Source organism: Augochlora pura, chromosome 9 (assembly GCF_028453695.1).
Source record: "Augochlora pura isolate Apur16 chromosome 9, APUR_v2.2.1, whole genome shotgun sequence".
Lineage (NCBI taxonomy): Eukaryota > Metazoa > Arthropoda > Insecta > Hymenoptera > Halictidae > Augochlora > Augochlora pura.
This window is the reverse complement of record NC_135780.1, coordinates 2456463-2482194: the sequence shown is the minus strand read 5'-3', so window position 1 is coordinate 2482194 and position 25732 is coordinate 2456463. Positions and strand designations below refer to the sequence as shown.

The following is a 25732-nucleotide window of genomic DNA, read 5'->3' as shown; positions in this document are numbered from 1 at the left end:
CAAATAAATAAAATAAAAAGAAATAGACCAAAAGAAACAAAATAAATATCTGATAAAGAAACGGACGTTATCTGTGTCCTTCGCTTAATATTTCTTCGATAATCGTGTTCCGGCGAACTTTTCGCGAGAACGTGCCACGGCGCGACCGTGTCGGGAAATAGTCCTGCTGTCCCGAAGTTCCGTGTAACAACTTCCGGAAAAAATTGCCGAGGCTCGCGGCGATGATTCCGTCACGGAACCGTGCAATTTCCTCGCGGCGAGCCGATACCCAACGTCCTCCGTGATAATCGCGTCGGAGAGCCGGAGGAACGCTTTTATGTCGTTCCGCAGCGTCAAGAGGGGGAGGAGGAGGAGGAGGAGGAGGAGGAGCAGAACGAACGGGAAAAGTGCGGTCGCCGTTAATTCCTCTTTGCCCCGCGATCATTGTGGGAAAAACAATCCTTGGCTTGCCTGCGCGACCAATAAAATACACGAAGCTGCGAGGCCAATTTTCTCTTTCCGTTCGAGAGAATCTCGATGCAACGAATGTCCCTGGTTACGATGCGCCGCGATCTCCGTTTGTTACTTTCCCCGATGTTGTTTATTACTGGACGACGGATTTTTATGCAAAATAAAAATTCTCTGCACCGCGAAGAATAGAAACTAGATAGAATGTTCTTTTCCTTTTAAATAATTTTAGTGGATCATAGATCGTACTGTGACATTTATGTATCCTTTTGGTCTGCCTACTATTTGAAATTGCAACTAGTCATTCCTCCGACAAATGCATAAAATCCATAATCTATGTGTTACTTTCACCATTTTCAAGAAACACAATTTCCAAACTCTGCATTCAATTAAAATTGATTAATTGCAAACTGATAACTAAATCGCGGGTCTTTATATAAAATAAAAATTGTCCGCATTTACTGCAAGGTACAGGAGTACCTTGTATAAGTTCATTTGTTTCTTTTTGAAATTAGCTTAACGAGCTGAATCTAATACGATAGCATCTCTAAATTATTCAAACGTTTCTAATGTCTTGAGTTTCGTCTACAAATATTTTCGCGGTCTACTGATAAGAACAAGCATGACGTACAGGCTGTCAATTCAGTCGCGCATCGATGACACAATTCGTCGGCCGCAATGAAAAATTCGTCTGTCGATCGACGCGTCGTATAAGCAAAATTCAATGGAGTCTGTGATCACTACGAGATAAGAGATCGAGTTATAGTAAACGAACCGCTGATCCCGCGATTCATTCGCATGAATTTATGACACGTGTGACCCATGAGACGCGATGGAACCGACAGAGATTAAGTACGTGCATTCAGACTGATTCGTCTGCTTTCTCGAACGCGAGGGTAATTGGCAAGCAACTGCGAGGACCCTGATCAAGGATTCCTGACAGAATCCTGACAAATTCGGAACAGTCTCGAGCTTTCTACGGCGATAGAATTCGATCAGCTACCAGCTCTTAGTCGCTAATGCACCCTTGACGAAACAAAGCCCCGCACAGGACACCTTCTCTCGGTCGGAGGGACGCAACCCCGCAGCGACTCCTTTGTCCGCTATCCTCGGGCGTCTGATCCTGCTATTATCTCCCGTGATCGATCAGCTGTGATGCGGAGCCTGTGTTTCGGCGGCGGTTGCGTGAAAGCCGGAAAAATCGTACTCACTGTACGGCGGTTTCGCTGTCTCCCAGATGAGCGTGCCGCGATGAAAGTAGACCCTGCACCGTTTCTTCTTCACGACGAACGTGTTCAGGAGCACAGTCCTGGAGGACTGGTCCGTGATCTCCTGCATCATCCTGACGGCCGGTTGTCTGGCGGGGCTCAGCACAGATACCGCGGCCAAATCATTCTACCGACCGCTGACGCGACCGATTGGCAGGTCGGAAGGATCCGGTCGCTAGGCGAGTCGAAGACCAGGGAAATGCACTCGCGACGATGCACTCTCGCCGACACACTGTCAAAGATCCAGCTCGCTCTACGCCTCGAGCACAACTGCGGTAAACGATCGACTCGATCCGGACTCGTGCCACACCGTGCACACTCGGCTTTCCCCTGTACAGTTTCGCAGAGCCAGTGGTAGAGGGCCACTGGCGGGCTGGAGTCGACTGCCGCCGTCTAGGCTGTATTGCCCGGAGCGACAAGCTCGCGTCTGTCTGGTTATTGTGTTTACCATTCTACTGATGCCAACCCGCCAATCGTGGTCTAATTAATTCATCACCGCACACTGGGCCACTTTGTCTCCTGGGCTGGCCGAAATTGTTTATCAACTTCATTAACTGCAAGAAAGAGGAGTTCGTTAACAAACATGTTTTTACTTGCTTAATAATTTTAATAATTTAAAAATAATATGATCTACTGCGTTTTTATATTTTTTAGACGTTTTATTGTTTAAAAGATGCACTAAATTATTTTGAAATTATTATTATTATTATTACCTTAATCATTTTTCTCTCCATATCATAAACAGAAAATCATTGTTAATTTTAATGACATCGTCTCGACACACTTGCAATTGCAATCAAAGTTTCTATGAATTGTTTGATATGTAATACGCTTCACGGAGTTATTGAACAGAGCTAATCATAAACCAAAGTTTTTCCAAGGTAGCGTAATAAGAAAGCGACATTCTAAAGACTGCGCACGAAACTGAAAAAACGAAGTACACGATTTGTTATCGTATGATTTTTCTTGAAAATTGTAGAACGTTTTCTAATTATGCCCGAGATAATAGGATGTTTACTGGGGGCAGTCGTATTTTATCCAAGACAAAAGCCACAGTAGAATGAGACCGTCTGACTTGAAATATCGTCGCCTGCTTCTCTCGTAGAATTAGCTTCATAACACGAAAAGATTTATGATAAATTATTCATTGAATGTTAAAGTTTTTTGAACCATTCAAACTAATTTGAATTGTAATAGATTTTTCTCAATATGGTCATTGTAAATCCTTTTACTAGTAGATCATCTGGAACGTTTTCTGAACATCGTCAACTGAAAATTATTTTTATACATTTTCATAATGATCTGCAATGACTCGGTTTTCTACAACCCTGCGGCCCTTAGAAACAGACCCTGATTCTACCACGCTACTGTTTCCATGGTGCGAGAAAGCTGAACCGAGTTGTTTACACGCTATATGAACAGTACAATGAATAAGCTCACGGATCTATATCAGCGATTTCAAATTTTATAATAGTAAAAGCAAATAATTAGCATACATATTTAATATTGTTTCCTAACTGGTTTCTATTCACTTAAAGTTGTCTACCGCTAATTGATTATGAAGAAAATCTGTTCGCATAACAAGATCTCCTATTCCGAAATTACACACGATGATGGTAGAATGATTTCCTGTAGCCATCTGCATAATTAATTTGAATCAATATCTCCAAACGCTACCAACCAAGACGTTCCATCGAGCGTGAAAAGGTCGATGACTTTCAATTTCGACATATACTGAACGTTGCATCTGTATAGCCTGTTATACCGAAGATGGAAGCTAATTATAAGTGTAAAATATAATCTTATATCTCACACATCATTAAACTCTCGTTTCGCATTCGTTAAAACTCGCGTTCATACCTTTCCTGTAATTTTGTTATAAATATTACGATGTATTATATAATACGTTGTTTACAGTTATTAAAACGTATTAGAAGGGACGATTAAAAAACCTTGTGAAAGAATTTAATATGTATGTTTGGAGAATATTAATCATCCCTAAGACTTCCGGTGGTTTTATACATATTAAGAATCCATCTATGGCTGTATTAGTCAATTTAACAGCGTTTCTAATAGTTATTTTGCTGTTTTCTTCTCTATTTTATTAAAATAAATAAATAAACACTGGTCCCTCTCTTATTCAGTGGCGCCACGGTGGTGACTTCTGGAAGCTCCGTTCAGGGTCCGTACAGCGCCAATTAGTAAATGGCAAAACGCTGAAACTACTAGCCAAACGGAGGTTCCTGATTTCACCACGAGTGGCGCTACTGTTTGACTAGTAGTTTCAGCGTTTTGCCATGCACTAATTGGCGCTGCACGGACCCTGAATGGAGCTTCCAGAATACGCCACAAGTGGCGTTACTGTTTGGCTAGTAGTTTCAGCGTTCTGCCATTTACTAATTGGCGCTTTACGGACCCTGAGCGGAGCTTCCAAAGTACGCCACAAGAAGCGCTACTATTTATTATTTGCAGGTAATTTGATATTAACAATAATAGAGTTAATAGCAATAGTTTTAGGTCAAACTCGTAAAACATGTGATAAAACATTTGGGAAATTGAAAAAATTTAATTCACGTAGTACTGTACACTTTTTAAAATCCATTTGTATAGTAAGACACTTCAACAAAATAATTATGATTTTAAAACAGCTAATGCCTCCGTGAACTTTAAACCTTCTAAGATATACGCCAAATTTTCCATCGATGCGTCCACATCTTCTTCTGCCCAAATTTCTAACATATTTTTACACTGCTCGTATGGTGTCGGTTTACTCTGAAAAAATGTAATCTGAAAGAGATAAGGAAGACCATTTTTTTCATTTATTTTACGATCCATTTTCATTGAACATATACCTGGAAGATTTCCCCAAATACAATATCAAATATATTTACCTCCTCATTGGTATAACCAAGTTTGGTCGCCAATTTTTTCCAATCGTTTTTTAATACATCCGATAATTTCGCCACCATCTCTGGCGTGATTTTAGTTAATTTTCGCCCCTTTGTGTCCGAATTTTCAGGTTCAACTTGTTCGCTCTCTTTTTGTAACACATCCTCATTGAATTCTTGATCGTTCGCATCTGGTGGTGGGGTTTCTTCAGTTTCCAACTTCATATCGGATTGTGTTTGCTTTAATTAATAGACATAATTTACTTTCGAGATTAATCAATAGAACTAACATGAATCAAAAGAAAAATTAAGATGTACTTACTGGTCGATCTTTGGCAATCTTTTTTATCATTGTTTCAAGATATTCAGGTAACTTATTGATAGGGTAATTGCCATGTACGAAAAAGTGAGGACTACGTCTAGCCAACAATCTTAATGCCCTCCATCCAAAGTTTCCATCATTTACTTTTCTATAAAATATAGAAACGGCATGAATAACTTGGTAAAGCAAATAAGTCTTAAAATAAAGTAGACTGAACCTACTTATACTCATCCTCAACCATTGCATTAGGATCTAGTTGCATTATGGCTTCTTCAAAGTATGTTTCTAGAGATGGTAAGAAATCTCTCTCTTTTGATTTACACGCTTCCAGATTATTAGGGCACAAATTCCATAGCTTCGTAAGTTCTGGACTGTAGAATAAGTACATAATAAATGCAAAATAAGTTTCAACTGTATTTGTTATAAACTGGCTCTCTTACTTTCCCATATGATATTTTCCTACTGCTTGAGCATCTCTAATAACATCTCCGATTCTACGTTTGGGCCTCTTCGGTTTCCTCAATTCTTCCGCGTCGGCAGTGGAATCTGATGCAGGTCTTTTAAATGGTGGACAACCTTCGTTCTTCCACGAATTCCAATGTTCTTCGCGTTTTAATATATTTTTAACAGTTTCAGCAAATGTTGGGCCGTCAGGTGGTGTTTCCGATAGTAAGGCGTAAACTTGATCTGTTGTAGCTTTTACCCAATCTATTTGGTCAGGCTTCAATTCGTGTGTTTCACTTAAAAATAACAAAAATTATTGAGACTCTGTGATATGAACAACTCAAAGCACTATTTAAGGAAAGCAGACCTTGTCTCATAGCCACTGGCAAGGAAGCTTTGGAAAACAAACATCGTTTTATAGCTTTCAAAAGTCATTTACTAATAATTTATAATGAATGTGCAATTCTATGAAAAGGTATTGTGGGTTCAATATATAATAAAATACAAATATACAAAAATGTGTATATGTGTGCATTGCAGATACTTACGCTTTAAATTTTACAGTGCTATTAAGATATTGGAAAAGAATGAGAAATTGCAGCAATACATATCGTCTAAAATTCGAATCAGACAACTGTAACTCTAATAATTTCTGATTTGTTAAGTATTTTGCAAAATATGGAGTTTCTTTATGAGATCCTTCCATTGAAGAATCCACTTTAATAGATGTTGTAGGATAATTGCGTTGTTCTTCTAATTTGAATGATGAAAATGCTGATAAAACACTTGAAGCATGCTGAAAAAATTCCAATATAAAAAGATTGTAATAACTAACAAACTGTAACAATTTTGTAATTAGAATTTAAAACTTACCGCTGAAAATACTTTCCAGTACATTTTCTGGTAACATTGATTTGGATTCCTAAAAAAGTCTTGCAGAGCCCAGAACTTTCTGTACAAATTATAATCAATTGGTACTTTGCTTTCAGATTTATCATCGACCTTTGTAATTTGTTCCAAATCATCTCCCTCAGATTTTTCAGAACCAAATTCTGTATAATTTTCCAAATTGAATTCGCTCACAATGTTAAGGCCAGACCTCTCAGAGAAAGGGAAAAACTTGGCAAGAAACAAAAGAATTCTTCCACAAAAAACAGTCTGTTGCGACCGAGATAATCTTCTCAATAAATCGTTGCACATACGCAATAAATTATTTTTACAAGCGCTAAAAAATAATTCTTCTTTCCATACAACAACATTGTTCTCTACAAAAGTGAATAGTTGCTCGCATCTGTCAAGAGTCATCGAGTCAAATATATCACCGAGTAACATTACAGGCATACTGGCAGTTGCTAAGTCTTTTCTACATAATTCAATGCAGAATGTAATGTAGGTTTCAAGTAGTTGAACATTGTTTGGCACATGTTCTGATAGAATTATGAGAAGGCTGTCTCTTAATGCTTGATCTACTGCAACTTTTCTATCGCTGTCATTTGTACACAGTGCAGTACATTTCTTTTGGAATGTTTGTAGATCTGGCACTTTGAAACATTGTTGCAAATAATCCTAAAATCAAAGATTCAAAATTAAGTTTGGACAAATAATCATATAACCTAACAGACTTAACTATAAATTAGAATAACATATTAACAAGACTTACACTGTATTCTTCCCTTAATGTTTCGAACATAGCCATGGTACGAAATGGTATACGCATTTATTATAAAAAAACGATTACTTTCACATATTATGTATCAAACATCACTTATCATAAACCATCAACAAACCTCTTGCTATTTCAAACTAAATGAAGTGAGCAACATCACATACCCTTTCGACTTCAGTCACGTAATGACATGGACAGTGCTGCCTCACCACATTGAGCCATTTCTACCCCACATATTGCCTTTTTATTCTATGCGAGTACCCACACGGACAAGAAACATAGGCCATCTCAATCATCCGTGCTTGCGATCTCACTCTCTTTGCGCATCCATTTGCCTGATACTCCCGTCTGAAATACTTGCCGCGATATTCAACTTTATAGCACCCTTAGTCCTCTCCGTACTCTTAACACCTGTTATAATTAACAATCACAAAGAGGATATCGATGTTCTCTGCGAGTCTGTGCACAAAGTTCAATTTGAGCTCGCTAATAAATACTGTCATAAACAATTATTATATAAGATTTATATAAAAGATAATTTTTATTTAGATATGTTGATTTCTTTGTAACCACATAATCTCTATTATATAATGCATTTATAAATTTAAATAATAAAAATAAGTACAGAGTAAATTATTAATCTCTTTAAGAAGTTGAACAAACGTAAACGAATCTACAGTATTTTACGCATTGCATAATTTAATTTATAATCGATTACCAAAATTGAAATAATTACATGTAGTTAATAAATAATAAACTATTGATACAGTTCGTATATTATATAATTTATAGAGAATAGTAAAAAAGTTTATACTTTGGATATTTTATTAAAATATACATTTCATCCAAAATACAAAAGAAAAAGATGTATATACAGTTGTGTTTTGAAGATTCTGCGTAATAATTATAATAACAGCGATTATAATAGCAGTAATAATAAAGTAATTGCAGTGTAATAACATATTCGCAATTTTTGTAACTCTCACACATACTTTGGATAAATAAGTGAAGAAAATCCATGTGTAAGTTGTTGAACAAACGATTCCTCATATTTATTTATAAATTTCCTTTAATTATTGCTCTTTTAAAGGGCAGACAATTGCTGTTTCTGATTTTTGAAATACAAAAAGTATAAATATCTGCAAAATATTCTGCTACTTGGTAGAATATAATATTACTATTACCAAGCACAGTGTATACTCAACATTAAATTTAAAATCAGACCACCACATATTTTCAGTAATAATTCTGATTGTATAAATCACTAAACGTTCAAGTAATTTCAGAGAGCATTTATACCCGTAATTTATTAAAAATTATTTTATTAATTACATTCACATTCGAAACTTGAAATTGCAATGAATGTTCCTATATATGATATGTTTTAAATCATCCTCTAATTTTGTACCACTTTATTCCTTAATTCATTGTTTAATATTGTCTCCTGCTAGATTTGCATAATTAGGCAGTTGATCACTCTTGAAAGCATTTTTAAAGTCATTGTGCACTTCATGCTCTAGAATGAAGACGATTGCACGTAATATTCGTTTGAAAATAATGGTTCCATTTTTAACGATTTCATAATTAATGAACACCAATTTTTCATACCAATTACTCATACACGCGACATATCGAAAAGTATTGAAGCTTCTTTCCTAAGGTATTTATTACTTAACATATCACTATTCAGATCAAGCATATTCGAGTAAGACGTTCAAGGCTTGCGAATTAAATGACAAGTCGCGCAATGCGTTAAGGAAGTCATAAAATTGTGGGAACAGCGTTGAGTGAAGCTTATACAAGGTGTTCGGTTGATTTACAGGAATCTATAAGAGCATAAATTGACTAATTGGATCTGGCTCGAACATGCTTTAATTTAGAAATTGATCAATTTACTTATATGTAAAATATCTATGTGTTAGAGTTTTTCAACGCGTACACATATTTTCTTTTGTATCTAATACCAAGAGACAATGAATTATTAAAAATGTATTCACTGCTTTCTGAATATTTAGATTTTTCTTGATTAAAACTTCTTCACTGATATTCGTTCAAGTGGCGATATTAGTAATCTCTGCTAGCTGTCCAACCGTGGGGTCCCTATCTTATAGTAATCTATACATACGTTTTCGTGATTTACGTTGTGTCAATTTTTTGATGTTTTTAGAATTAACCAGACATTCCTTAAAATGGCATGCAGCATTATTTTTATTCCAAAATATAATAGACATAAAACTTTTGTTCTTTTCTCATTGACATCATCTCAAAGGCACTAATAAGGCCTTTATTCCCGTCAGATGCAATAGAAATTAAAAAAAGTTTGCGATATGAGAAACTTGTGGGAGACCCTCATTGTAGTTGTCAGCAATTCAGCATCATGAATGCCCAATTACTCACGATATGTAAATTCAAATTTTTATTAGATAAAGAAACTTGAATGCAGTCTTAATAAGATTCAATATCGAACAAACAAGTGAAAATGGAATATTTGGGTGTCATTGCACTTTTCAAAATCTATAATATCATAAATTTCGGGTAATACTGTTTTGCAAAACTTCACAAATATGTCGACAAGGATGTTCGGACATCAATGTCAATTGTCAAAAGAGTGAAATATTTACAATAAGAGTATGGAGGTAAAGTAGTCAGACCGTATTTCAAAATTAAAAACGGGCGATACTTTCACAAGTGAGATATAAAAGATGACGATGTAACGTGAATAAAAACAATGTTAAATCAAGTATTCATACAAAGGTTTGTCGCAACACAATACACACGAGTACATGTGGAATATTCGAACAAACCATTAATAAGTGTCTCCCACTGTTTCTTCCTTTTTTACGATATGTTTGATCACAGTTATGTGCAGAATAAAATACAATGTAATAATAATACGAAATGATGATTCGTGCTATTAGTCGCTAGATCTTTACAATAAAAGTAAATACTAGAGACCGAATGAAGGTTCCGTGCGATAAATAAGTTTCTCTATGCTTTACTAAATAACCTAGTAAAGTATAGATTATTTCGTGAATTCCTAAAGTAAAAGAGTCGATTCGAGCAAAATTTATTAACTTTACATAAATATGTCGAATAAACTCTTTCCTTAGATATCTATACCGTGTTTAAATTAAAGCTAATGTACATGATTCACGATTCAACCTACACTAGAACTTTGCGTATACGTCATACGCTTCTGATATTAATTTATATTAAACTTTATTATTTATATTTTATTAACGCATTCGGTGCTGTCGGCTCCTAAACTAGCAACAATAATCTGCGATTCATATGAATAGCGCAGCAATAACAAAATTTGCTGATTGCGTTACGAATCTCCCAAACGCAAGTGTTGTTTGTATTGCAACAAAAATAAGTTTAATACTGAAACGCGCTTTTTTATTTTCAATAACAATATTTTAACGTACGGAGTATTTACGGATTACTAGTCAGAGTTTTTCTTGAGAAGAGCAAAAAAAGGTATTGTTTTTTTCCTTTTAGTTTTCGTATACTTATCATTCAAGAGAAAAACATTGACTAGTAGTTAAGCAAACATTCCTTATTTATATTCAAATGTACACTAATAAGTTATCATAGTTGGTGCAAAATCAACGCGTTCCTATACAGAAATGAAAGCATCTATAAAATATATTCATTAAACAAAAAACGTAACACTTGCGTTTAAGGTCATGATGTATATACAAATTTTGTATTTTCCCCTTAGCCACCATGAGCCATTGTGTTATAATACATTTGTAAAATACTAGATTCCCAACACATGTTTTCAATATCTGATTATAGTAGCGTGAATTTGAGTATACGTTATTAATCTGACACTAAGTTCTATTACTTCGGAGATAGTTAATGTAGAAGTATTAATTGACAGTGCATATTGTTACTACATTTGATTCAAGAGAAACTGAAATCTTTCGAGAATGAAAGAACATTGTACAAAAGAAAATTAATTTGTACTAATAATGCGTATTAAATTATTCTGAACACTCTGAGATTCTTAAGTTGTTTGTCGACTATGTTTTTACATTTTCGTTGAGTACAAAATACTAACATGAGCGTGTTTAGAATTGAACAACGCTTTTCATTTTGTGAAAGAATTCATTTTCTATACATATTTGTGCATGCATGATTTATCTATCATACCTTGAACAATGAAGTTAATTCTTTAATAGTGATCTTATGAGTTAATTATTGGTACTATAATTATGACGGAAAACTCGATTACTATAAATAAAATTGAAAAAATTTAGGCCAATCAAAATGATTACCTGAATGAAACTGCAATATTTGCACATCACTATCAGTCATTGAATGATAAATAGCTAGAGACCAATATAATCAGAACTTCTGAGGAACCATTCATTTTTTAAATGTTCATGGACGAAGTGAGAAAATCACAAGAGTGTTTACATACATGATATACCAATCGACAGTCGCTTGTCAGTCATTACAACCACCAAGGCCATTTGAATATTTGTACAAAACTCATTGTCAGAGACATCACTGACATTCTACGTATTAACATTTTCATTTTATAGTACTAGTTCTTTCCTTTCTTACCCTTCTTAGATAACATCTCTTGGTACTTCAGACATTAATTTTTAATTTAACGACAGTAAAAATCTGTCGGCGAATATTCCCTGCTATAAAAATGTATACTCTGAGTAATTCTATGAAACAGAGTATATGCTATACAGAAAATAAGGTAACGTATTTTACCTATTTATTCAACAGCAAAACCACAGGTTTCTTCAACCGCCTGTGTAAGCTTATCAAGCATTTTTTGATAACTGGGATAACTTTCGGGGATATCTATTCTATTAAAACAAGTATGCGCTTTTGGCAAATTTTCACTAGGTGCATCAACTGCATGAATTGTGAACAGACGTGGACCAGCAGCTCCTGTTGAACCTATGAAAGATATATTAAACGTACAAGCCAATATAAAAAAAAAGAAAGAAAAAGCAGTTAAACATATTCTGTGTATATGTATGATATTACCTTGTAAAGCCTTAAAACCTTGCAAAGGAACTCTGGAACTTCCGGTAACAAACTGAAGTAGCCGGGCTCTCATTTCTTCTCCGTAAGATTCGACTATTTGCCAGAACCACTTTACCACTGGTGTATCAGGTGTACAATGTTTTAATCGTGTGTGCATTTTCCAGTCATTAATATCAATAGTTCCCAAACCACCTATAACCAATTCTAATTCTCTTTCGTCGAATGGTCTTAACAGTTGCGGTGGAATTAATTCGTGGAAACCCTTTTGTAATGCCAGAAATTGTTGTTCAATTCCTCGCATGAAGCGATAGTTGACATATAGGCGGACATATTCCCTTTTATTTTCTTCAGTAACAGGAATGTCTTTGCCGCCTGGTTTTAGTTCGTGATTTTTTAATACTCCGAAACTACTGTGTTCTACTGAAAATGTAGCATCCAAAACGCCGTCTATACTGTTTTCTCTGTCAAGAAAGCAACAACACTTTTTACATATTCTCTTTGAACATATATTCTACAGAAATTGTATGCACAATAATTCATGTTTACTTACAACATCCATGTGAGACTTCTGTGTAATTCTGGATCGACCCCTTCTATATCAGTCAGGGTAATTGCTTTGTTAAGCAACATTTTGTAAAACGGAGTTGTGAATCCACCGTCAATATGATGACCATGAAAAACAGCAATTCCTATTATCCTGCCAGCAAAGTGGAAATACGATAAATGTTCTGGATTTATTCCTGAATCTGGATTAATCTGAAGCGTATAGTTGTCATCTCTCGAATATTGAAATAGTCCATATTGTGGATTTAACATTTCATGAGATAATAAATATAACCATTCTCGAGCAACGCCACCGTAATCGAGGCCTTCTTCACCACGGAATTTTACCATAAGCCTTTTCCGCATGTCTTTTGGTCGCATTTTCATTATTAATCTATAAGATTCCTAGAAAATTGCATAGACAATTGAAATAAGCATCATGATAATTTTTATATTGATATTTTTCAATACCCACTTCGAAAATTTCATTTCTAGATACTTCAAGCCTACAGTGTCCACTCTGTGGTTGAAGAGCATTCAATTCTGCCCTCAAACATTTTAATTTTGCCACTAGATCTCTTTTGTATTTCGGCAAAAGTTCATTGTCCATGAGTTCCTTCGGCAATTCAGACACGGTCTGCGCATTTTGACTCGTTGTATTTTCCACTAAAATCAGAAGCACAAATGTACGGAACACATAGATGAAGTGAACTATATATCTATTGCAACCACAATACAAACACTAATTACAATACAGAGCTCTAATAAGCAAATAGTGTCCAAATCGGAAAGACATGTCGCTGAAGACTGACTAATAAATAGGAAGCGATTGCTGAATAGATATCCATGACAAGATAAGATAAAATTGTGCGATGCACAAATATGTTTTTGTTTTGATGAGCGTATAACATTAAGTAGATTAACTCGCCTAGGACTTAATTATAATGATAACATTAGTAAATTACAAGCCCAATATATTAAAAAATAAGTATTTAGAAATTATAATATTAATTCATTATTTTCGATCTTACAAGTTGGTGAATTATTGTTACTGCCACTCTCCGTCCTTGGCCTTTGTTGGACTATATTGCATTGAATACTTGGCGATGTTGGTGTCTCTGTCTCTGTAGTTTCGTTTGCAGCTGTGACTGCTGGTGAATTATTTGCACTACTTGTTTGATTAGTTGTACTATTATTTTGTCTCCTACTGTCGTGATGAAAAAATTTCATAATTAAGAAGAGACACTTAACAAATTGTACTTATATTGTTTACAGTTAAATGTATTGTTAACTTACTTTAATAGATTGCTTATAATTTGACTGGATAGTCTAGGATCAGTGAATTGCGTAGTTCGATTGTTATGATCGACAAAATAAACGCGACCGCTATGAGTTTGCCGCATTTCCCAACCACTAGGTAATGGTCCAAGTTCACTTGCTAATTCGTTGGCTGGTAAATCTCTAGGAATTCTAGGATCATGCCACGTAGACGAACCAGTTGGTACATGATAAAAATACACTTGACCTTGCTGGGTTTTTCTCATTTCTGTGAAACATTAACTTTCTTATACTTTTCGTTCAATTTATGCATATCCTGCATTTAAGAGCGTTTTTAATAATATAATACTCACCGTATCCTCGAGGCAAATCTGGTGGTTGCGGAGGATCGTATCGCATCTCGTTATTAGCTGTTACGCTGTTTCTGTTTCTATTACTTCGATTAGGCCTCCGTGGTTGACTATTATTAGTACCACGATCTGGTCTAACATTCCCACTTTGATTGCCGTTTTGTTCATCAGATGCTCTTACTGGTCGGCGTTCTCTCGATGACGCCGGTGTCATATTTCTTGCATTATGTTGATTTTGCATATTTCTATTCTGTTGTTGGGTTGTTGGTGTATTTCTTGGTGTGTTTGATGTAGAACTGTCTCTGCTAGGTGTTCTACTAGGCGTTCCTTCACCGTTCCATTCAGGTGTGCACCTTGTAGGACTTTCAGTGGTTAGATTAGGAGGGCTTCCACTACCGCTGGGCGAAGTAAATTCCGAAAACGGAAGTGGCGGTGGCTCGGGCGTAGTTGGTATAATACCATTGTTAGGCCTAATATAAAATCACATAGTACAAATCATTTACATTCAAGGAACCATATATTAGTTTGTAACAAAAAATTTACCGAGCATTTGGACGAATCCATTGTGTACTTCTGAGGTAATGATTGACATAATAGAGACGTCCACTATGAGTTCTCCTTTCTTCCCATCCTTCTGGCAGATCAGTGGGACAACTGAGGTCCCCAAGAACATCCACCACAGCATTATGACCCACTGTATTGCTCACAGCACCATTATGACCATCCCGAGACAATAAGGATACAACGATTTGTCCTTTAACAACATCAGTATCATCTGAGTGTGCTTTGCAAAGGTCTAACCGCTGGTCTGTAAAACATGAAAGGTTGGTAATCTTATCAATATAGTAGTCTTATCAATATAGTGTTTCTAGTTACTACAGTAAGTAAATTACATCCTGTATCCTTGAGTCTTTGAATTGTGTTGGATAATATTCGTACACATCCCAAGAACCCTCCACCTTTCTTTTTATGAATTTTCTTATGGTTCCACACTGATATAGTAATGCCATCGTTCTTTCCAATGTATCTACAAAAAAAACATTAACCAATGTAATTTTTATAAACAATTACAATCGTATAGCAGTAAAAATAATTACAGGTCATAATGTTGGTTCCATTTGGGATCTAGTGTTGCTTTGCACGTATCTGTGCTATGACACTGACCAGAACCATCTACTGTGATCTTAGCGAAAGGGTCCGGTAGGCCTAAAACAATCCTATTATATTTCACTGCTTTTTTACATATTCCATTACTTTTTGGCGAACAAAATACTCACGAAACAGATCTTTCCTGACAAGATTACGGGCACATAAAACTGTAATATTTACATAATTAGATTATACATTTTTTTCCATGAATCTTAGTTTACAATGCATGTATCAATTACACACAAACACACACAGAGAAACAGACGAAATTAATGTTGGTTAAACTAGGAATTGAACTAATTTTTTAAGCATTATCCTTTAACAATGTGTAAATACAATGTTAGCATTACCTAAGACAGTTAATCGTATATTATGTTTGTAAGTCACTTTCCTATCTAGAAACATAATGTACTAGAATCTATATTATAGACAATTAAAAAACAAAGATGAAGGGAGAACAAGAATCTGCCACACAGATCTGATAAAAATATTCGCCCTTACGAACGTGCACGGTTTTAATTTATCAAATGTACGGGTATATTAAGAATATTCATTTTAATGGAATCGTGAGTTCAGGCATCAGCGCTAGGCGTCTGACGTTTCTTAATTAGACCTATTCATATTCGATTTGATCTCGGCTATATTCCTCATTGAATCAATCAACATTCAGCGAGTATAAACTGAAAAATGCTCGCGGCGATTGTCGCTCAGCGGGAAGCATTATTAATTAAGCGAGAGTAAATGCTAGTGTGACAAGTTCACCGAAATTAGCGTTTTTGGTTTACGGTCTCCCAGAGTGCTCGCGGTGGGGTCTTGACCTCTGATAGGGAGTTGCCATAACCAAAGGACGAAAACCCTAGTCAAACCTTTTCGCGTGCCTCTTCGCTGTGTTACGAGCAACGGGCGAAGGTTGTTATTTGGAAAGGATTGCTTGACATTTCTGGGGGCTGAGAGTCTCCATAAGGTTTACGATGATGCCATATTAACGAATACACATAACAAATACAAAGCATGAAAAGGATCACAACGCGTGTGTCGGCTGTGGGCCGACTTTCACACTTCTCTGCCGATCGAATCATTGTGATTTCCTGATAAACTCACTCGTCAAACGAATCTTCATGGCCCCATTCCTCCTACTACCGCCCGGATTCGACATTTTCCACGCACATTTAACGCTTCCTACCGCACATCGGCACTCCAATTAGTAAATAAAACTGCTGCCTCGAAGCGGCGGTGCAATCCGCACACACGCAATCATGCACGATCGACTGCTGCAGTTAATCGACCTTACCGACACTATCGACTTCGGTTCTCCCTCTGCCGACTCGAACCACTCGAGATATCGAAACTACTACGTGATATCGCCTAGAACGGTTACAAGGTTTCAATTTCCATAAAATTATTACTGCAATTTTCAATTAGAAAATCGACTTTAAGTAGACACGTTAACTTTGGATGAACAACAAACTTTCGTCTATTTGCGTTAGCAACCGTTTTAAAAGGTATACTCGAAACGTATACTCGAAAGGTATAAATATATGATTTTCAGTACTTTAGATTCCACTTCGTACCAAATGATTTCACAGTTAGCTGGAATATTTTAGCTATTAATATATATTTCGATGTTGAAGATGTATTTTAATGATCCAAGTTATTTGGCAATTAGTTAGCGTCATACAAATTGTTATGTGTTATGACATGTAAATATTATAATATATTAACTATAAACTTAGTTATAATTAATTTAAAATTATTTTAGAAGTTAAGGATACGTTATCAATTACATTTAAATTACATTTCTAAAATAATTTGAATTCATTCAAATTTATTTACGTATCTATAGGTTTTAATTTATTTAACATTTTTCCAGATCAGACGAAAATATCTTTGATTTTAAGTGGGTGTTATAGAATACAACCTTTTGTATAAGCTAATTTTTATTAAAGGTAAATATATTTACAAAGTTAAAGAATTTATTTTAAATAATTGCACACAGGTACATGTATTACATATTAAAATTTGCGGCGTTACGTCAGGACCTATGATCCTGGTGAAGGTGATGGAATCGTATTTATTAAACATCGTATAAAATATATAAATTAACAGATAAACCAGAAGAAACATTGGATAATATCGTTATAAAAAGGTGTAACAACCATGCGTATAAAAAATGTAAGGAATCAGCTTTCTAAGTATGACTTGGTAAAAAAAACACGTTTTGCTTTCGCACAGTAGCCGTTATTGGGCGTAGAGCGTGATTGTAAATTAATTTATGCGTGGCAATAATGATTACAACTTTCACTGGCCTTAGAATTAGAGAGGGACTGCAGCTTACTCTAGTTAAACGTATCGGTATTTTGGTATCATCAGTGAATGTTATAATTTTGAATTATTGTTACGTTCACTCCTTCGTTTGAATTCGCCGAACCGAACAGACGGAATTACCTTAATGAAACACTTTTTACGAACAAAAGTATTCACGAAAGTATTCGAATATTTACGCACAAAACGTTTTAATAAATATTTTTCTAATACAATGAGCTGTTTATTAGTTCAATTCTTATTATAACGCCGTATATGTAAATTCTCATTTCATATTAAAAAATTGTGGACAGATTAAATAAAAGTTCATCAAATCGGTGAAAGATTTCATTGGATAAAGCTTTTATTTAATTGTTGTATATAAATGGACGAATTTCTTTTTAATATATCGTTATAATTTCAATATTTCTGCTTTCTTGTAATACGAATTTACAAGTTCTGCCTAATTTATTATACTCCGCTTACACGTAATAAGTATCTCATAACATCTACTACACACGCAAGATATAAATTGAAAATGTAAAATTATAATTCACGAAGTCTTTACTGACAATTAAAACAATAATCAAACAAATTTTTGAAACTTACTCTTAAGCAATATGTTAATCTGAGGACGAGAAATTGCAAAAAAGTACGAATGGTCTTATTATTAATATGACCACCCTTTTATGGCACTTTATGGTATTTTTAGCAATGCGCGAATACTTTCATGACTTACCACTCACAACTTCATCGTTCAATAAATATTTTCCGCTATAAAATATTACAATTTTAAATACAAAAAAAATTGTTATTCAACGTAAGCATATCGTGGATATATTATTTATTTCTGTATACTGGCATTTCTCTGAAAATCTATTTTGTCGATTTTTGTTACTTTCATTTGTACTCTGTGTTTTGTTTCGTAAGTTGCTCTGCAATGTTTCACGCGTGAACTCATTATCGTTCACCGTTCTCATCGGTTTAGTACAATGCTCCCATAGAAGTGTTTAATGGAGTAATTTGTTGGATCTTTGGCAGTATTTATGAATGAAAATTTCGACAGTTTTGCATCACGGAATGTGATTGTACTGTGTGTAACAAGTATCATTTAGTTTCAGTTTTCCCCTCGGAACGTAAGGAACGCGTCCACGAGGAACAATGCTGCGTTGATTATGCTGATCGATCCTTTGGCGAGTCCTGTGTCACGGTAAGATTTGCCGTACCTTACCTGTAAGAAGTAGTCGATGTTCAATGCGCCGACGATGATGAACAAGACGCAGCCAACCACGGCGAAGAAGAGGTCCTGTGACAGACAATTTACGTGAGTCAATTTTGTGCGTGTGCATGGTCTTAGATTTCAACCGAGCATTGTCAGCATTTGAAATCTCAGGAGAGGTTTATTTTAGCTCCGAATTATTACTGGAACACATAACTATGGATACTTCACAATTTGAAACATCTGAATTTGAAAATTTACATTGAATCTGTCTAGACTGAATTTAATTAGATCTTTGAACGAAAAAATACGAATCCGGCAATTTTGTCTGGCGCGACAGATTTAATGTTAAATAACTTAATTGCAAATTAGGAAACTTTTTGCGTACGTACCACGCGTCGATTAACTGGCGTTCCCATTACACTGCCAGCAGATAATCCCACGAGAATGATTAAGTATCCGCCAAGGGTACCCATAGTAATCATTGCCGTGTGTTTATTCACAGGACTGAAAGAGTGGTAATCCAATCCTATTAGGATGCATACTATCAACTGAAATTTGAAAGAAAGAAATATCATGAAAATTTGAATATTCGAAAAATGTTTTTAGCAGTTTCAAACATTCAATTAATTCTATAAAAATGGTCGTTGCCGAACTGTTAGGGAAGATGATAGTAAGTTACTGATATAAGTCTGATTGTGAGCTGACTGTCATTAAACTCGAATGCAGGTCGATGAAAGACCTGTGACATGGTCGTTGTGATCATAAATAATACATTAACATTCTATAATTGCGTTCCAGTTGGGAAGTTTGCTCTATATCGAGGAACACGTATTTAGCTTTAGACAGTAATCCCGTATTTCGTCATCAATAATTGCTAACGGTAGAAGATAGCATTCTAAGTATGTATTTCCATTATTTCTAAGTATTCCTATTTCCGAGTATTGTGTGTCACTACTTGTTGCACATAATCGTATTTCATATATTATCGTGTGCAGATTTTTTTGAATGTAAGAAAGTGTATTTAGCAAGGTTTAATTGTATTTCTATTTTCTTTTCACAATTTTCTTTAATTCTAATCTTTATAAAATGACGTATGAAAATCGGAATTTTCAGAAAGATCAGGAGTCTATTTGCTATGGTATAGTTACAAGATTTTACAATTACAACGAATTTCTCAAAAGTTTCTTTTTAATTAAATTATCAGTTTTCTATAAAATACTGTTTCTTATGTAGTTTTTGAAAATATTACCACTTTTTCGTGACTGAAAAATTGTATATTTTATAAAAGCATTTTATTTAACCAAAATATGAACAAAATCAAACATATACTTATAATTACGCTAAACTGCATACTTTATAAAGAGATTTAAAATGATGATCGTGTGCTAAACGCGAACATAACGGATACATAGACAGTGATTGTCTTCCGGTCTAACAAACGGTGTGACCACAACGAGAAGATAATCGCTCGCGTCGTAGTCTTTGGTTATTATACTGATTCTATTCTAGCACGTCTGAAGACATTCTATCCCAAAGATTTTACTTTGCTACCACGATATTTACTTCGGTTTATTCTACTATGAAAGAATATCGAAATCACAGAAATTAAATTCACTTATGCAAAATAGCATCGGCCATGACCGGAATGTTTAAAATATGCTGAAAAAGAAGTGATCGCTAGATGTTTAGTCACAGATAAGTTTACTTACCAGTTCCAAGAATTTGATAATGGTAAGTCTTGTGATGGAGGCCATTTTGAATTAATCTGTAACAGAGTACATACACTGTCACTGAAAGTATTTTTACGGCAGATAATTTTCATTACCATGAATCATAATTTTATGAAATTGTTTAAACAAAGATAACCGTGTGTCACAAACAAAAAATAAAAAGACTGTTCATTCGATGACTCAACATGAATTTACGTTTATTATATTTCTTATCGTTATCTTTCTTCGTGGTCATTAATCAATTATAAATATTATCACACCTTCCGTCAATAATTCTCAATTTGGCTGAATGGAATTTAATTTTGTGTTACTGTTTGAACGAATGCTTTCGATCATCATTATATTCATGCATTCTCTATTATGATCGATGAATAGTTGTTGGCTCATAGCGATCGTTTGACTCACGCTATTAAATGTAAATCGCTTCGCACATAATACTCAGCGTAACATGCGCTTAGACTTGATGCAACCTTATTATTCATTTATGCGTTTATGCACTTCTTTTAATAGACGCCTGCGACGATCAACATGCTTTATTTAATAATATTAGTGAATTATCTCTATTTTAATGACCTCCGCGTCAATTATAATGCCATTTTTACACGATCGTGGACGTTGTTTATTCCGTTTGATGGTTCGAATGAGTTCATCCTACAAGAATGAAACAAGAAAGAAATTTAATTTATAGAAAATTAAACGATATCAAATAGTTAAAAAAAAACAATTTGAAATAACAAACAATAAAGTTAGAATTTATTTAGCTGTTAAATTATACTAGAATTATTTAAATTTTGTAATTGTGACAATTTGTAATGATACCATGTGAATCACAGACGTCAACAATAAGAGGAACACGCCGCTGACGATGTTATATTTAGACGGTCATAGGATGACATAAGAATTATGGTATCAACGATGACAGTAACCTACAATAGAGGTTCAAAATCTTCCGCAATTCTTTCTATCACCTTGCACCGTTGAAAAATCATTTCACTCAGAAAAGAAGCATTAATAGCTTGCAATTTAAGAAAATATCTTATTAATAGACACTTTCAGATGACAATGTTCCCAATATCCAACCACATGGTATATACAATGTGTTATATACAATGTCTTCTATTGTATATACCACCAAGATGATTAAAATCTATAACAATTGGTCAAAGATATACTTTATCTGATTAAGTATTGTATAAAGAAATTGATGTGAACAAAAAATAGCGGTGCCGATTTTAAAGAACTTCACCAACAATAGCTAAGCTATTGTAACATTTACGCGTTGCTAAAAATCTGATTTTCCATGGAATACTTTGCGCAGTTAGGTCAGTGGAGCAAGCATCATTCACGGCGGCCGTGCAATACCAAAGATGGACAGAATAGCTGGTGGAAATACCAATATGTGTTCAGAGTACATATACCATCATTAAACCCATAATACAACGCAGAAAACGTTCGCTGATTTTCGTAACACCGGAGAGTTAAAAATCCTGCGTGCAACGATTGTTTTTGTAATTGCAATGAAATTGTATAACGTTTAGAAAGCCCAACAAATTGTCCAAAGTAAACAGCATTGAGCTGCGGTTGAAGTAATCTCTTCGAATCCGTGTTTGCAATAATCGATACGTACGTAGAATCGTGCAAGAATAGCGGCTACGTATTCTAGGAAAATAGAAAAAGAAAGAGTGTATAGTTTACGACGATAGGCACGAAATTTTGTTGAAACAGCGCGGTTTGCGGAGCACATGTTCTCAATACCACAATCGTAATTTACAGAAATAGAGGATGGAACGATCCCGGACCGAAGTGGTTTGAAGCTGTAGCGAACGTAGAGGCCTTTGTTTAGATGAATTTCGTGGTAGAGATACGCGTACCTACGCGAAAGAAGATGAACGCTTATCGCACGTCCTGTTGCGAAAAACAACTGCATCGCCCGAAAAGAAAATCGCGCGGCGCTTTCACGTGAGAAATCATCGACTGGGACAGAAGGCCTTGACTCAACTTCGCAAACAGTTTTTGCAGTTTCTCTCGACGTGATTTCTTTATTGCGCGTCGTGCTCGAAGGACACATACTTTCTTTAAAAAGTTATACCCGGTGCTTCGCGCAACATCGATTTTTAAGGGTCGTTAAATTAGATCTTCGAGCAATAATGCCGAGCAACACCTCTTCCTGTTGCTCGCTGCTTTGAAAAATGTTAAGAATTCATTTATTTCTTTAGTGACGTTAGCGCTAGAACAATCGATCTGTAAATGCGGCTAATGTATGGTGATCTAGGATAACAATAAGATTGGATTTATTTGAACATGTCAGAAACCAGTCGTTTTATTCTTGAAATATTCACCGTGATTATGATAAATGTAATATTACACAAAGCGTAGAATGGAAATTTTACCGATTAGACATATAATTCAGCTGCGATTATTTTCACTGCCTCGACAAGAGTACATGTTATCGCTTGACATTTACGTATGTGCAAAATTCTCGCTGTTCCGTTCAAAATGAAGATTCGCAGTCTCCGATAAAATATAGTCTCCTGCATGATTCTTTCTACTTTAAATTCAATTAAAATTTCACGCAATAATTAAAAAATTGCATTATCCTAGATTCTTTAAATCGTTTTATTGAAATAATTATAGTTACATCGTTGGTAACAGTTTAAAAGTAATAAATTCCACAGCAAACAAATCCAGCGTTCAAAATAAAACAAAACAACACTCAGAGATAACACTGGCATTAATCGGAATTAAGCATTTTTTAAGAAACGAAAATGTATCTATCATATTTGACGTTTGTATAAATACGAATTTGAACAGAAAGTAGATAAGATAGAAAAAAAACAGCAATTGATAAGATAGAAAAAGTGATTTGAGATGGAAACTGGAAGCCGGCATTTACATTTCATGTTAATTGCCATGAGGGTCCGCGCTAACGTGTGAATTTTGCCACGCGTTTGAACAGTGCGATTCATTATGTGAGTCACGGATGAAAATTGACTCGCGAACGAGCACGGTCGCGTGATTTTCCAACACATTATTCAATTACACGTCCAAGATGATCCCGACACCTCCTTGTCTCTAATTGTCAACCTCTGCGCTGGATAAACAAGGGCGACTCGTTTTATCTTTCCACTTTTGATTTTCGTACATTTTGTCGTTTCTTTTCGCTCTAGTCTCTGTGGTTTCCTCTGTCTAATCGCAGCGATAATACTCGACGGAAATAGATTGTCTGCATATACTAGAATTTTTAACTATAATTTTAATGTGTGAAAAGTGGCGCAATAAATCCTCTGTCTAACCGTAGCGATAATACTCGACGGAAATAGATTGTCTGCATGTACTAGAATTTTTAAATATAATTTTAATGTGTGAAAAGTGGCGCAATAAGTTTTTAAAACTTCTTAAATATCTTTATGATTTTTTAAGAATTAAAACCGCAGTCGATTAATAATTATAAATATTCTTGATACTCTCTATGCCATACAAAAATGCAAAGACCTAATTGTAATCGTAAGAATGCCAGGTGGTCGTCATCAACCGGCGGCGCATTGTCAGGATGAGCGGGAGCGGAACCTCGCCCTTGACATGTACCCATAAAAAATTCTCAAGGTGTTAAATAGAAGCTTCTCGCAAAGGACCTGTGACTAGCAAATTGCCATCATCTGTGTCAATTCAACGCCCTGGAAGATTTCTATTGAAGTAATCTCTACCACTAGCTCCAATAAAAGTTCAAAAGTGTCCTGACGAATCACATCAAGGCGCGCCCCAACGACCTCGCCGGTTATTTTTCTTATGAAACGTCTATTACGCTTTCTACCCGATTATCCTGCATATTGTTAACGTTCTAACATGTGATCTGGTTTTTGTCGCGACGACTTTTTCAAACCCGATTATATGTTTCATTCTATTTGCCTTTTACGCACTTCGTCCACGGATTAGATCCAAAGTGTCAGTCACGAACATCGAAGGAAGGAAATTTTCCGATAAGCGGCAAAGCTGGCTAAGTATGTATTCCTCAAATGAAATTTCCCGAGCGCGACCCGATGACATTTCGATGGATGGACTTAATGATCGGAGGCGAACTTACATGTGATACTCGGTGGCTTTGCTGTGCCGCGCGTGGACGTTCACAAGACGAAGGTTCGGCAGCGACTGATGCTAAAGTCTGATCGCGTGTCGTGAAGGAGGGACGCGCAGCTCTGATTTTTACTTCACCACCGAGAGAAACACGGCAACTCGCTCTTTTAAGATGATCTCACACTTGTCACGATCGAAGAACTCGTAACGCAAGAGAAAATAGAATATCGACTTCGAATGCTATAGGCAGGGTGCAGCAATGTGGAAGAATGAAAATAGGATACGGGGAAAATGCGGGTGTAGCTAGGCTTGCATCTTCGGCTATCAGCAGTTCCCGTGTAAATCCGATTGTTCTACGAGATTATTTTAATAATAATAACTTTGTTTATCAACGGGGTGAACCTTTAACGTTCGATCACTGGATTTTTTAATATTGTCGATTATCCGAATGTTGGTAGATTTTCGAAAAGAGCAGAGAAATTTCTCGGAGAAAATTTCGGTGTACAATCTGCGCTTGTTTTACCACTTTGCGAGTAATTACAACTTAATATCTTGAAGGCTAAAGAAAACGAAATTGAACGTAGGTGGGTAATAGAAGTAGACTCTTTGTGACATACGAATGACGTAGCGAGCAAAGTATTATCCGCATCGGATTCAATTTCATTAAAAAGTGTGGACACATCTTTATACACCTACGTTTCACGGCCTGCTACGCAGGCTCATGTGTAACCTCCATTTTACTACACTTGAGTCATCTCTGTGATACAGTGTCTCTCATATGTAAGGTCTTCTTAATAAATATCGCCTTATCTCATCAAGTGTGCAACGGAAATAGAAAAGTATATTTTTGGGATAAAGCCGATGGTGATGCTGCATCTTGAATGTATAGCTTAAAAAAGAAAACATTCGAGGTTTCATAGATATCTTTTTAAAAAAACTTAATGACTTGAAAATAATGTAATTCAATGTTTTCGAAAACATTTCTCTTTTGCAGTCGACCTACTCGTTTTTATCATAAATGCATATAATCTGCAGTG

General features: G+C 35.4%; 4 protein-coding genes across 9 annotated transcripts in view; all 4 read right to left on the bottom strand.

Annotated features, from left to right (window-relative positions):
• Positions 1-2013, bottom strand: part of Cerk (Ceramide kinase) — a 41856-nt gene extending 39843 nt beyond the window's left edge. The window contains exon 1 of the mRNA XM_078190336.1: positions 1659-2013. Within this exon, the coding sequence (XP_078046462.1) occupies positions 1659-1788 (130 nt within the window). The 5' untranslated portion in view covers positions 1789-2013. The remainder of the gene's footprint in view (positions 1-1658) is intronic.
• A 2254-nt stretch (positions 2014-4267) lies between these two features.
• Positions 4268-7355, bottom strand: Hpr1 (THO complex 1-like protein Hpr1). Of its 3 annotated transcripts, none has more exons than XM_078190793.1 (9): positions 7030-7355; positions 6243-6935; positions 5918-6165; positions 5737-5763; positions 5366-5665; positions 5147-5296; positions 4926-5073; positions 4607-4843; positions 4268-4487 (listed from the first exon to the last, which is right to left on the bottom strand). In XM_078190793.1, the coding sequence occupies exons 1-9, from the start codon at positions 7084-7086 to the stop codon at positions 4347-4349; spliced, it is 2001 nt and encodes a 666-aa protein (XP_078046919.1). In that variant the 5' UTR covers positions 7087-7355; the 3' UTR covers positions 4268-4346. The 3 variants fall into 3 exon arrangements, with proteins under 3 accessions (XP_078046919.1, XP_078046918.1, XP_078046920.1); XM_078190792.1 differs by having other exon boundaries at positions 4268-4502; positions 7030-7351; XM_078190794.1 differs by lacking the exon at positions 5737-5763 and having other exon boundaries at positions 4268-4502; positions 7030-7307.
• A 493-nt stretch (positions 7356-7848) lies between these two features.
• On the bottom strand, positions 7849-16627 carry Smurf (SMAD specific E3 ubiquitin protein ligase). Of its 3 annotated transcripts, none has more exons than XM_078190386.1 (13): positions 16473-16627; positions 15500-15538; positions 15320-15428; positions 15116-15249; positions 14766-15030; positions 14226-14692; positions 13891-14140; positions 13626-13801; positions 13070-13260; positions 12602-12999; positions 12052-12512; positions 11770-11961; positions 7849-11693 (listed from the first exon to the last, which is right to left on the bottom strand). In XM_078190386.1, the coding sequence occupies exons 1-12, from the start codon at positions 16525-16527 to the stop codon at positions 11774-11776; spliced, it is 2733 nt and encodes a 910-aa protein (XP_078046512.1). In that variant the 5' UTR covers positions 16528-16627; the 3' UTR covers positions 7849-11693; positions 11770-11773. The 3 variants fall into 3 exon arrangements, with proteins under 3 accessions (XP_078046512.1, XP_078046513.1, XP_078046514.1); XM_078190387.1 differs by having other exon boundaries at positions 7849-11690; XM_078190388.1 differs by having other exon boundaries at positions 11770-11952.
• A 699-nt stretch (positions 16628-17326) lies between these two features.
• LOC144474716 (protein snakeskin) lies at positions 17327-24808 on the bottom strand. Of its 2 annotated transcripts, none has more exons than XM_078189876.1 (4): positions 24706-24808; positions 20604-20659; positions 19284-19442; positions 17327-18978 (listed from the first exon to the last, which is right to left on the bottom strand). In XM_078189876.1, the coding sequence occupies exons 2-4, from the start codon at positions 20646-20648 to the stop codon at positions 18790-18792; spliced, it is 393 nt and encodes a 130-aa protein (XP_078046002.1). In that variant the 5' UTR covers positions 20649-20659; positions 24706-24808; the 3' UTR covers positions 17327-18789. The 2 variants fall into 2 exon arrangements, with proteins under 2 accessions (XP_078046002.1, XP_078046003.1); XM_078189877.1 differs by lacking the exon at positions 24706-24808 and adding an exon at positions 21555-21577.
• Positions 24809-25732: the final 924 nt, after the last annotated feature.